Source organism: Astatotilapia calliptera, chromosome 20, assembly GCF_964374335.1.
Source record: "Astatotilapia calliptera chromosome 20, fAstCal68.1, whole genome shotgun sequence".
NCBI lineage: Eukaryota > Metazoa > Chordata > Actinopteri > Cichliformes > Cichlidae > Astatotilapia > Astatotilapia calliptera.
The window spans coordinates 19,683,903-19,697,156 of NC_137441.1; the positions used below are offsets into that span (position 1 = coordinate 19,683,903).

At 43.3% G+C, this 13,254-nt stretch overlaps 1 protein-coding gene across 4 annotated transcripts in view; it reads right to left on the reverse strand.

Moving 5' to 3' along the window:
- Positions 1 to 10,723, reverse strand: part of atp2b3b (ATPase plasma membrane Ca2+ transporting 3b) — a 101,995-nt gene extending 91,272 nt beyond the window's left edge. For all 4 annotated transcript variants that reach the window (XM_026155338.2, XM_026155336.2, XM_026155340.2 and 1 more), the window contains exons 1-2: positions 10,165 to 10,723; positions 269 to 1,055 (exon numbers count right to left, since the gene is read on the reverse strand). In XM_026155338.2, coding sequence (XP_026011123.1) covers positions 269 to 518 — 250 coding nt within the window. In that variant the 5' untranslated portion in view covers positions 519 to 1,055; positions 10,165 to 10,723. The remainder of the gene's footprint in view (positions 1 to 268; positions 1,056 to 10,164) is intronic.
- Between the last annotated feature and the right edge of the window lie 2,531 nt (positions 10,724 to 13,254).

The window sequence follows — 13,254 nt, forward strand, 5'->3', positions numbered from 1 at the left end:
AGAAGTAACTAGTAACTATAATTAATTACTTTTTCAACGTAACTTGCCCAACACTGATCCCCACTGATGCACTGGTGCCTGTGTTTGACTCCAATCAAGAGTACAATCTCATTCATCCTCCATCTTCTGCTCTATAAATTCATCCAACCAGCAACCACCTACTCATCCACTGTACCATTCCTCCACCAGCCCATTCATCCATCTAGGCACGTCTTCTTTTGTTATCAATTCTTCCCACTGAACCATTTCTACACCCATGTCTGCTCACCATCAGTGGTATTGGACTGTAGTCGCCGGCAGAGACCCTCTGTGTCTCCATAGCTGTCCTCTATCTTCTGTAGGGCATCAGCCCCTCGGAGCTCCATCAGCTCCCTGAGCTCCTTCACTGTGACCCCAAAGTCTCCCCCTGCATGGCTGCCATCTGCCCTTCCTCCTCCTCCACCCCCACCTCGTGTCCCTTTGGGGTAAAACTCCACAGCGCTGTTTGCCATTTCACCCATTGTGGCTGTTGTTGACATGTCAGTAAAAGGTTTTGTGTGTGTGTGATTTTCTTTCTCTCCGTTGTCTACTCAGGCCCCCTTTGGTTTGGATTCTGGAGGGTTGTTCATGTGCTCAACAGTCCTGTTTCTGACTAAATGTTTTATTCAAAAATGATTTTATATCAGGGTAATATGTATTTTTTTCACTTTAATGTCTTGGCAATAGTCTCTCACTGCTCCTTTAAATCTCCATAACTGAAGAAGGCTGAAGAGGAGGATGAGGGGGTGAAGGACAGCGAGCAGGGCCACTTCAGAAGCGTGACATCTGAATGAATCCAGCTTTCTCTTCCGTCGTCTCCTCTGCGACTCAACTCTTTCCTTGTTTCTGTCCCCCTCCCTCCAGAGTCACGGCCAGTCCATGGACAGGCGCAGGTACGGTCAGGTGGACCAGCTGTTGGGCTTACTGATGGGGATGAAGTGATGATGAATGGATGGAGAGAGGGGCGATCAAGGCAAAGGCAGCTGATAAATAAGAGACAGGATGTGGAGCCAGTTCAGAGGTAGCTACACCAGGACCTAAGAGCAAGAGAGAGAGAGAGAGAAATTACCAGCCTGTTCTACTAGTCTCAGTCATTGAGATTACATCAAATCATTTCTCGGGGCAAGTCGGCAGAGTCAGATGCAAAACTGGTGCTTTCTATGCAATAGTTAAAAATGAAAGCATTAATCTTAACATAAATAAATGTACAAAGAGGAAAAAGTCACAATAAAACCCTGAAACGCAAAAACCAAAGATCATCACCCATATAGTGTTACGTTCCCCTGAGGGGTCTAGGCAGTTAAGGGGAAGTAACAAAAAGTGTCCAGGTCAGAAAAAGGAGTCAAGGAGGCAAAAGGGTTAAATTAAAGAGTTTTATTAAAGTAGCTCAACTAAAAGAGACGGACAAGCCGCTATCACCATTTAAGAAAACAAACAAAACTCAGGCGTTGGTCAATAAAGTAAACCCTATGTCAAAAAGAGAGAGCAGCTCACTAACTGCAAATATACCAAACACTCAGCTCACTAGCTGCAACCACACTAATGGCACTCTGGCCCAGAGCTCACCTTTCCCTGGGCTTAAATCTCTTTAATTACTGACGAGAGTCAGCTGCACAAAAGGGAAAGGTGGCACCTCAGGCAGAAGAGGTGGTGGGACACGCCCACACAGGCACCTTCAGGAGGAGGCCCAGCTAGGGCCGTAACACCCCCTCCCATAAATACAAACCCGTGGTTTGTCACATAATTATGATAACCAAAACAACTAATCAAGTCCGTAACCGTTGCATCACCAAATTGCAGGCTTTCCACCTACCAAACCCCATAGCAACGGTTAGGCATTGCCTGCGGAAGCTGCCAACCCCATCTCAATGGGTTCATAATACGGACTGAGGGTCGCCGCAGACCCTCAAAATAGTGTCCCATGTGATAGCCAGGGCTTGGAACGATCACATGTGGAGAACCCAGGAGGCAGCTAGCAGGCTTTACTGAAACACAGACATGTTTGTTAGCAAGGGATGCAGGTCTGAGGGGTGGTTTTATACATGATCTTTCTCCCTGCAAATCATTTTGAGGACCGGAGAACCACGACTAACTTTTCTCAAAGCAGGCCCTTTTTGCTTTGAGTGGGCTTTCTGTTTGAGTTTCAATTTCAAACAGTTAGCAACGAGGTGTCCAGGTTTGTGGCAGAAGAAACAAAGCTTCGTTTTGGGTCTCGAAACCACAACTTTTTCAGCCTTGTTAGCTGGCCCACTCTTACCTCGCCAAGATGTACTATGGCACAGAGGGGTATCACATTCTACAGCATTTATTTTATGACTTAGGGTGAACTCATCTGCCAGTGTGGCAGCCTGCTGTAATGTGGAAACCCTTTGTTCACTTAAAGAAAGAGCAATACACTCAGGAACAGAGTTTTTAAAATCCTCCACAAGCATGAGCTCACGTAACGACCCCAAACTGTTAACCTGGCTTGCAGAGCACCACCTACCAAAAAGCTTTGCCTTCTCCTGAGCAAAGTCAAGGTAGGACTGACCCTGTGCCAACTCCAAACCTCGAAAATGCTGCCTATAGGCCTCAGGTACAAGCTCATCGGCTAGGAGGACGGCACTTTTAATCTTTTCATAAACTAGGCAGTCATCCCCGGACAGACCAGAACAAGCTTCCTGAGCCCTACCTGTGAATTTACACAGCAATATCACCCCCCACACGTCTTCAGGCCACTGTAATGCAGTTTCTATGCTTTCAAACACACTGAAGAAGCTCTCAACACTGGATTCACAGAAAACGGGAACCAGGTGGATGTTATTACTTACAAACAAGCTTCTAGACACCTGTGCACTGATAGCCGTATCATCCATTTCGGGGGCGGAGATATAAGCTGGGGATGAGCTGTGAGCAGTGTGGGGTGTTCTTGGTGTGTAGTTATCCTGCCTGAAGTGTGGAGTTGTGGAAAGAGTATAGCTGCTTTAGGTGAGAAGTGTGGGCTTGTGGGCCTCGGCAGCAGTAAAGCTAGCTGCTGCTAGTGATAGGGTGAGCTTGTGGGCCCCTGGAAGTGCCTCCTCGTGGTGTGGAGTTTTTGTTTGGTTGTTGTGTTCTTTGTTGTTGCAACCTTTTTTTCCCTTTTTCCAAGTGTTATTGGTAAAACGGCGTTGCCGGCTCTTTATGTTAAGATTATCTATAATAAAGACTATTTTATTTACCAAAAACACCTGTCTTTTTTCCTTTCATTCTGTTCTGGACTCATTTGTTACTGGTCCCCTCACTCGCATGCCTAGACCCCTTCGGGCGGACGTAACACTGTTAAAAGATTTTTTAGTACAACTTTGGTAAGCCACACTGCTTGATGGATTGTCAGAGCATTACAGCTGCCATAGTGAGGATCTTCGCGGAGTAATCTGGGTCCAAAACTCCATCCTGTTCAGGTCCCAAAGTCAAACGAACACTAAGAGTTAAAAACGGTCTAAATTATTTCATCTTTAAGAAAATCATCAGCGTTGCTGCTTTATCGGGTGTAACAATTAAGTTTAACATCCATGCATCCATGAAAACAGAATTTATTAAATTTAACGGAGTTAGAAGTTAACAGGAAGTTAGCTCGCTAGTTTACACCTAAACATTTCATACCATGTTCTGACTGAAAGATTTTTGAAACTAATTAAAACGTACAGCTCTGCTACCACTTCCAACATAAATGAAGACAGAAAACTAAACAGCAGTGGCGTTTTCAGGGTTACTGAAGTTGGACTACCTGGTATATAATATTGTGCTATGTGATTGCTAGCGACATAGCTATGTTAGTATAACATTAGCACAGTGAAGCTGGAGGATGAACGCCAACTTTTTTTCCACTCAATAAAAGTTAACGTGAGGGATTCTGGTGGTTGGGGACAAATGCAATCGCATAGCAGGATGCTATACACGGGCCAAACTTCAGTCAGGAGAACAACTGAGATTACTCATCCACAATACGAGGTTAGTTATTAATATACTGCAACAACATGGGAATAGAACAGCTGCGAGAGAATTCAACATTAATGAATCAATGTTACGGAAGTGGAGGAAGCGCAGTTTTTGGCTTTCCCCATATTTCAAAAGTGCTTCATCTCTTTGCTATGACTGTCGCCCGCCATAATTTGCAGATGATAATGGTTTTAGCCGCTGCGATGCTTTCGACCAAAACAGGTGCAGCTTGATGACATCATCAACATTGCGCTATCGCGATAGAGTGATATAGTCAAAATCTCTATCATTGGCCAAATTTATATCGTTTCTATCGTATATCATTTATATCGCCCACCCCTACTGTAGACCATTGTCAATCAATCTCGTGCCGTGTCTCCTCTACAGTACAGAATGCGTTCAGCTTGTCAAATTTACATAAATCTTCGATCGCTAGCAGTGTGACTCTGAAGTGCTGTACTGTATGTCTGTAAGTTTTCTCCCCAACAAACACAACAATGTCGTGTTTTGCACCGTCAAAGGCAACCGCGGGTGCCTTGGTTTCATTCTATAATACTAGAGTAATTTTTCTACGAAGGTTTGAACTTTGAGTGTTTAAACAAGTGAGAAAAGTGTGAAAATGCTCATGCCTGTCTGAGAAAAGTGTATAATGTGTGTAATGAGGAGTTTTACAGCCTATAATTGTAAAAAATAAAGTTGGCTACTTCGCGGATTTCACCTATCACGAGTTATTTTTAGAACCTAACTCCCGCAATAAACGAGGGACCACTGTAACACTCAAAGGTTTTGCTTTAGTTTGCTATTTATACCCTTGTTATTAATTTAAAATACAGTTGTTGCAGTACATTTATAATGTTCAGCTTCTGACAGAAATAATATTTAAACCATAATTGACCTTATATTTTCACATCTCACTTAAAATTAAAAAGGAAGAGAAAAAGTCATCCTTGTATTTTATATCATGACATATATCAATATGAAAATAGTTAATTGTTTTCCATATCTCCCAGCCCTACTCTGGTGCGTTGTTGCTCAGTACTTCTCTGTCCTGTCCATGTTACTGAGCCACAAGCTGTGGGACAGAGAGCTTTTTATCGAAGATGTAAAATATTGGTCCCAAATTCAGAGCTCTTTCCTCCCTTTCCTTAAAGTGGGTCTGAGAGGGTCTGCTCATTTCAAACTTAATATGCTTAATCTCTACTGTTTACTGTGTGTGTACTCTTTCATGCTTCACAGTTAGGGCTGCTCAATTAATCGAATTTTAATCTCGATTACGATCTGGGCTTTCAACGATCATTAAAAATGACTGAGCCGATTATTAGCCCCTCCCTCGTGCTTTACTCTCGCGCTGCTCCGTGTGGCAAATCGAGCGCACCTCTCTGCGCACCTCTCCGCTGCTCTTAATTGTCACAACAATTAAGAGCAGCGGTCCCCAACCTTTTTTGCGCCACGGACCAGTTTATGCCCGACAATATTTTCATGGACCGGCCTTTAAGGTGTCGCGGATAAATACAAAAAAATAAAACGAGTACCAGTACCGAAAAAAAGAAAATTTATTCATAACACACGTGAAAAGACCAAGGAAAACCGAGTAAACGATAAAAACGATAACAAAATAACGCTGAAAACCGATAAAAACCCTGAAAACCATACGTTTCACACCTGAGCCTCAACTCTTGCGGCCCGGTACCAAACGACTCACGTATCGGTCCGAGGCCCAGGGGTTGGGGACTGCTGATTAAGACTACCCGAGGGAAGCTCGGAAAGCTCGGAAAGCTAAGCAGAAGTTATTTGGAGAGGAGAGTGACTGCTGTTGGTTGAAAAGAGAGGTAAAAAAAACTTCAGTGGTGTGGAAACATTATGGGTTCGCGGAGTCAGACGTGGATCAAGTAGACAGAGTGTGTAAACGTTGCTACAGAGCAACACTGCAAAGTTCACTAAACATAGATGTTTGCATTTTTCATTTATTTTTTATATTGCAAACATTTGCACACTATTTTATATTATTTTTTGACAATCTTTAAAGTCATTATTCAATACATTGTTATTGTTAAATAAATATCGTCAAATAATCGAGATCTCAATTTCAGTGAAAATAATCGTGATTATCATTTTTTCCATAATCGAGCAGCCCTATTCACAGTTCAGAGTAATCTTACACTAATCATTTATGAAGCTCCTCAGCTGATGCTGATCTAAAATAATCTGTTTTCAGTCCCCTACCGCTCCCTTTCAGATAATTTTCTTCTGATTGGCTGCCCCTCACAAAGTTTTATAAAGTCATGTGAATAAGGCTTATATGCGTGCCACCAGACCTACTCTCACTGACATCACACAGAGTCAAACAGAAAACAAAAGACTGTGTCAAAGTACGTGAGTGGAGCAGTCTGAATCCTGAGCTTTTCACTCAGACCGATTACTTACATACGATAACCACATTAATTGAAAGACTGGCTATGTTTTACAGTATCATGCACCTTTGGAACAGTATACAGGGAACAGAAATACGGGTAAAGCAGAATAGACCCATTTAAAAACAGAGCACTGCAGTTTTTTATTTCTTAAAGAGGACTAAACTGATGTTTTACAGAGAACTATTTACAACTGTGGGTCAAAATGCGAATGTGTGCAAACGTGGGAGAGCATGTCACCCAATGTAACACTGTGCCTAAATAGCAATAGTGGGGGTTTTTTTCTACAGCCATCCATTCTCTAACTTCTTTACTTCACAATAGAGGACTTCACACAAAGTATGTGTGAGACGTTATTCTTTAATTCTACCACTCAATAAAATAGTTTTGTATTTACAGCACTGCACTGTTTTAGCCCTACTATCCCCGGGAATCTTGTCCTGCATCATACATGGGGTCACCATATGGTTATAGGGCAGCCACATGTCCTACTGTAGAGCCCCTTGATGTAGTTGGGAGGTCTGTGATTATTAATGTCGTGGGAACTCACTGAATTTGCAAGTAATTTTAGCTGGTTTGGTTTTACATCAGATGGAATTTTCTAATCCCATCCCTAATGTAATAGCCCCAGCGGTTCGCTGGGGCTATTACATTAAAAAAGGGGGAAAAAATTTGAAAAAAAAAAACTGAAAACGCCACTGGTGGGGAAACTAGATATATTCTTTTTCCTGCTTTGGATATTTTGATATTTTTGTGGGACTTCTAAACAGTAAGCTACCCTGTCATACTCCGGTAGTATTAATTTAGACCAGTTGAATACACTACATCTGGAATTTCCTGAAGTGAGCTCCTCATCTTAATCTATTGAAAAACAATTTCCTAATCACTGACATGTTAACCTATCTCTGGGACAAATTTCATTAAAATAAATCTGACACCAACAACACTCAGCATCGCCTAGGACAGCAGCACATTCCTTTCTCTTTCCACTGCACCAACACTAACGAAGCTTCATCCTGCATGAGCAAATAGCACCACCTTTAACTATTCTCAGCATCACACATGACACATCAGATTCTTTTTCCCTATAAGAGTATTTTACATGTGGACGAGCAGAAAAAACCCCAAAGTGAAACTGATTATTAATTCCTTTTCTCCTCCCTCCTCTCCACTCTTCAGTCTCTGCCTCTTGCATCTTCTCCCTCCCCTTTTTCTTCTCTTCCCTGTCATGCTTCTATCCTGACTGAGAGTGTTAGTTTATGACTGAGTCACCCTCCTTTGCCTTTGAAGCTTCTTCTTGCTCTATATCTATCTTTCTGCTCCATCTATATGGTTTTACCACCTTTTTGTGTTCTTCCATTCTGTGTCTTGTGGTGTCTCATTGCTTGTTATTATTTTTACCTATTTTTACCTCCGCCCCAATCCCAACACCCTTTTCTTGCTGCTCTCCCCGTCTACCTGCTTCCTGCTACTGCAATCATTTATTTAGTCAGCCAGTTGCACATTTTCTTATCCAGCCTGATGTCTTACTCACTGATTCCGTCTGATTTTGTAACAGTCACGTAACAAACAGCTTCTGTTCATCGTCCAAACTACTGCACCCAACTCTGAATGTGGCCTTCTGCTTGACTCAGCTTTGATGTGTGCAACACACAAGTGCATGTAAGGCTGCATTACATACATAGCAAAAAAAGAGAAGCACTTTGTTTTGTCATGCATTTCTAACTCTTATGCACACAAACCTTTAGGCACAGGATGCAAGCATCACAAATGGACAGTAAGCACACAAAGACACAAACCCTCATGCCCAGAGACATCAATTATATGATCTGTCATGACGCACACAAATGTGTCATACACAACAACGCTTTCAAAATAAGAGAGTCAGCAAAGGGGGTAGGGGTGTCCTGTCCTGACTGAAAATGTGTCTGAACATGAAAAGAGTCAAACAAAAGGTCACCACAATTGTCAGCAGCCTGTCCATTTATACTGAATGCTGGACCTGCTTGTCCACACACTATCCCTTAGAGGGTTGAAGCAATTTTATTTTTTTTAAAAAGAGAAAGTGTCTGTTCTGTTCCCTCTGGTGTTTTCTCTTCATTGCAGCAGCAAGGAGGTTGAGAAGTGTGCAGAAGACACAGGAGAGAAGATCCTCATGGGATTTGAATTCGGGCCAGGAGGTCCATGTATGCTTTCTGACTTTGTATGTGTGTGTGAGTATGTGTGTTTATGTGTTGTGTGTGGTGGATAGAGGCAAACCAGGCTCCACAGACTTGAGCATGTGTAACTGAATAAGTTTGTGTGCAGCAGTGTGTTCACGTTTCTAAATCTTGTGCACACTGTTGTCATCTGTGGTGAGATTGTCCACATTCCATGTATGCGAGCGTGTCAGTATTCCCTATAGCTCGCTGCAGTCCACCTGTGCACCTGCAGTCCTACTTTCCGAAAGGCCCTCTGGTGGGGCCTTTGTATCTGGGCAGCTGCCTGCCTGGCTTGGTGCCAGTCACACTTCTGTTATTCCCCAGTGGGAATAGCACACTTAGAATTTAACACAGTCAAGAGGCTGAAGCCATTAAAGGTGGGCCGCCAACAGGGCTTAGATATCCACATTACGGTAGAGCCCGTTAAAGAAACAGGATAATGATGAGGGGGGTGGGGATGGAAAACGTTTGAGAAAGACAACAAAATGTGGGCATAAATTAGGGGAAAGAAAGAATGAAAGAAAATGGCCTAGTGATAACTAGTTAATGGGTACTATCGTGTATCCATCTGTATCCATCACATCCAGCACTGATATACTCAAGGTATCCCATGTCCTTCCCACATGAGCGCATATACATCTCCACCCACCCAAAGCTAAAGTCACATTCACACACATTACTAATTCTTGGTGCACCTGGAACTGCCTCATGCAACAGTGTATTTCCCATTCAAAACGACCTTTCCTGGTCACCTTCACACTTACTCAAGCTTCATCTCTCGGCTCATCTTCAACACATACAGCAACAAGAGGAGGTTATGAATAAAGTCGAGACACTTACACGGCAGGCCCGCTCAAAGGCAAGGAGAGACAGAGTGAAGCCAGTGGTGCGCCACTAGCTTACCCGATGTCCCTCCGCAAGGTTACTGGCCCGGCCACCGCCGGCCCACTCTGCCTAACTCACACCCACGCGACGCCGGGCGACATGTGAAGATCCCTTGGGCCACGGATCATTACCGGATCAAAATGAAACCTCTCCGCAGTTGGCGCTGCAGGTGCGATGCGCCGTAACCGAGACAAACAACGTAACTGATCCCAAATAGCCCTTACATGTCTGCTGCATACAGCGCCCGGGAAAGGCAAGAGACAGGCGCGAGAACAGCGCGTGCTGCTCGGTGATAATGTGGGACTGTAGCCCTTCATCAACTGACACGGGACACGGATGAGTGGACGGATGGAAGGATGAATATATATGTAGATTTACACACGCGTGTGCACGCACATCGGCGCGTAGACGCGCGTACACGCAGGCACACACTTCCTTATAATGTCATAGCGCTGCTCGCCAGGTTATTATGGTATGCTCTACTGTATAGGCTTTATTATAGCTGTGTAAGGCCTGCGATGACAAATGCCACATCAGGCCATGTTGCATATTCTGTAAGCCCGTAAAAACCTCCCGACATGCGAGTAACGAATCACAGCGAAAGCAGCACATCTTCCCCATTAAAAAGGCGCTCGGGTACCCGGGGTAAATAACAGTGACGCACGCGAGCACGCACGGACTCATCGACTCACCGTCCAGGCCGAGCTCAAGGACATCAGCATCAGCGCGCGGGTGGGGAGGCAGAATCCCCGTTAATCTGCGTGTGCGTGGAGCGGAGAATGTCCCAAACCGGATGAGAGGACACGGGGGGACAGGGAATGCGGCAGCTCCCGTTGCCTGGAGTCCGAAGGAGTGAAGGGATGAAAGTCGACGGCCGTGCGGGTGAATATTCCGCTCCGCGCGGTCACCTGACGGTTGGTCGGCGGAGTTCTGCGGCGGTTGGAGAGAGAGAGAGAGAGAGAGAGAGAGAGAGAATGCGCCGGTTGAGGGTTTAAACACCTCCGTTGTGGGGAGGGGGCGTCCGTGTGCCTGGACGAGGATAGCTACTCCCTGCTATGAAAGCAGCTAATTTAACCAAATTCGGCGAACTGTGAAGGGCAGTGGGAGAAAAAGGAAAGAAAAGAAACGTGTGAGGAGAAGCTCATGCGACATCTTTGCAGGATGAGGAGGAGATTGAGCTGCTACCAGAGCTCGCGCGCACAGGAGCTCAGTCTCAGCATCCGTTAGAGGGGGTTGAGGAATGCTCTGTACGTCACCCCCACCTACTCGACTGCGTCATGACGACACCAGACACACCGCAACGAACGTTTTTCCTCTAGAGCAGTCTCTGTTATCAGTTGGCATCTAAAGCCATCTTTTAAAAAAATCCCAGCACGGGCACGCATTGATCTCAACATTACCTTTTAAAAATAAAGCTTCCAGTCGTTCACTTATAGACCTAAAGCCACAAACTAACCATTCTAATCCACTTCACCACTGTTCAGGTCCTTAATTTGGCTTAAATCGAGTTCTCCAAGTTACCAAAATAGGCAGCCATTTTGGTAATTTGGAGAACTCATTTTATGCCAAATCAACTAATGGCAAATCTTATAACAACGGAAAACATCAAAACTCTTATTCTGCAAACAGCAAAATATGTAATCCAGCACCTTTAAACAAAATGGCAATTAGTACTACATTTAAAGAACACGTGGATCAGATCCTGTCCATTTAAATTCACTACAATCTTTAGATGTCTGGCATTTGAGTTACGAACACTTTATACAGAAAGAACACCGACATTTTCCTTAAAGGTTTACATAAATGGTGTGGTGTTTGTGGTGATATGTTATTTTGCCAAATGTGTGCATTATGATATGCCTTCACTAGCTGGGACCACATCCTCATTTAGAGTTTCAGGTAGATAATGGTTAAGCAAGAATTAAGGCTGCAGTTTAGGGACAATCTTAGCTTCTGGGCCAGGCATAGCTTCATGTGCTAATGAAAGGTAAATGAGTTTTAAAAAGGGAGGGAGGATGTGCCATAAAAACAAGTAAAAACAACAAACAGCTTGTCTTTCAGGAGGTGGGGGGTCATATACAGACAGACAACTGGAAGGGGTGTGTACAAGGTGTTGGCCCACTCCTGAAATTCAGATAAATTGTCTCGAATTATTTTGTCTTGTCCATCCAAAGGACATTATTCCAGAAGTCTTGTGACTTCTTCACATGCAGTTTTGCACCTCTAAGCCATGCTGCCATGTTCTTTTTAGAGAGGAGGCTTTCTTCTGGCAACCCTTCCAAACAAGCCAGACTGGTTCAGATTTTTTGTTATTGTACTTTCATGAACTTTAACATTTAACATGCTAACTGAGACATGTGGAATCTGAGATATAGTGCTTGGGTCTTTCTGTTTTTGGGTATTTTTTTTCTCTCTCTGAGCATTGCATAGTCTGACAGGACAGCCAGTCCTGCGAAGATTGTGACATTGTTTTAACACACACCTGAATGCTCCATACAAGCAAACTGCCACAACTTCTTTTATAGAGGTGTTCACACTTGCTCGTTGAGTGCTCGATTAGCAGCACCTGGATACTAATTACCTTCTTAATTCCTGGCAGCACTAATGGTATACTTACCTTTCACAGGACTGCATAGAGTCCCGTTAACACTTGTTTTGTTGTTTATCATATTACTGTAGTAGCTCTGTTCCAGTCTTACTAACCAACATTTGATTGTATAGAAGTCTGTGAGAAAACAACACATTTTAATGACCTTGTATTGCCCCCTAAGTAAACAGTGTCCTGATGACTTTAAATTCTCTATAATGCCACACAATGTTTCAGGTAGGCCTGCTTTGTTGTAGAAAAGTTACTGTTACCAGCATGCAGAGTCATTTGGTTTCTTAGTTGCTCTTTGTTTCTAATTTCAAAACACCAAGAAGGCAAAAGCTAAATTCTCAACTTAAAGCTCCAAAACGAGACTTCACTAAAGAACAGGTGGATAACTTCATTGTGTATAGTTTACAGTCAGATAGTTTTTTTTGTTTGTTTTTTGCTTAAGTGTGTAAAATCTTTAAACCTCTGCCATTTATTTAAATAAAGTTGTGAGCTTTGTTACAACTGCCAATCTGAAAACTGACCGAAAAGACAAACACTATGCGTCTTTGTTGTTACTGTTGTAATCTTAGTTTAGTACCAAATGATTGAAAAAATGGCACAGAAAATTTTCAGCAAGTTGTAATTATTTTTGATTGTGGACAGACCTACTGCCTCTATAAAAATGCATTAGAACATTTGTCTACTTTGTAGCAATACAACAGCTGTACTGTAATACAAAATTCCCTGTAAGGTGGCAGAGGGAACAAAATGGTGTCTGGGGAGAGCCAGAAATATGTCTTATTCTAATGTGTCACACATTCATCTTTAAGTTCACCTTTGCAAAGTAAGGGAAATGTTAGGCAGTCGGCCAAGCCGCTGAAAACCGTATAAGACCTACCTAGTACCATCTGAGGTCCTCCACTGCAGTACAGGATACTAATGAATATACCATGTTACTCTCCAACTTTAAACTTTAATACTTTAAAGCTAACATGCAGACAGTAGCTGTGCTTAACTGTGCTTGCATGCTTAAGCAATTTGCTTGAGCACCATTTGTATCCAGTTAATTAAAGCCCTTCCTGTTCTGTTTGCAGTGTGTGGTTCTGGGAAATCTCCTCTGGGGCACAGGAGAAGATGAGTTTATATTTCTGGAAGCAGCAGCAATTCTTATGACATGAATGGAAAAGGATGCCCTGTTATGTGG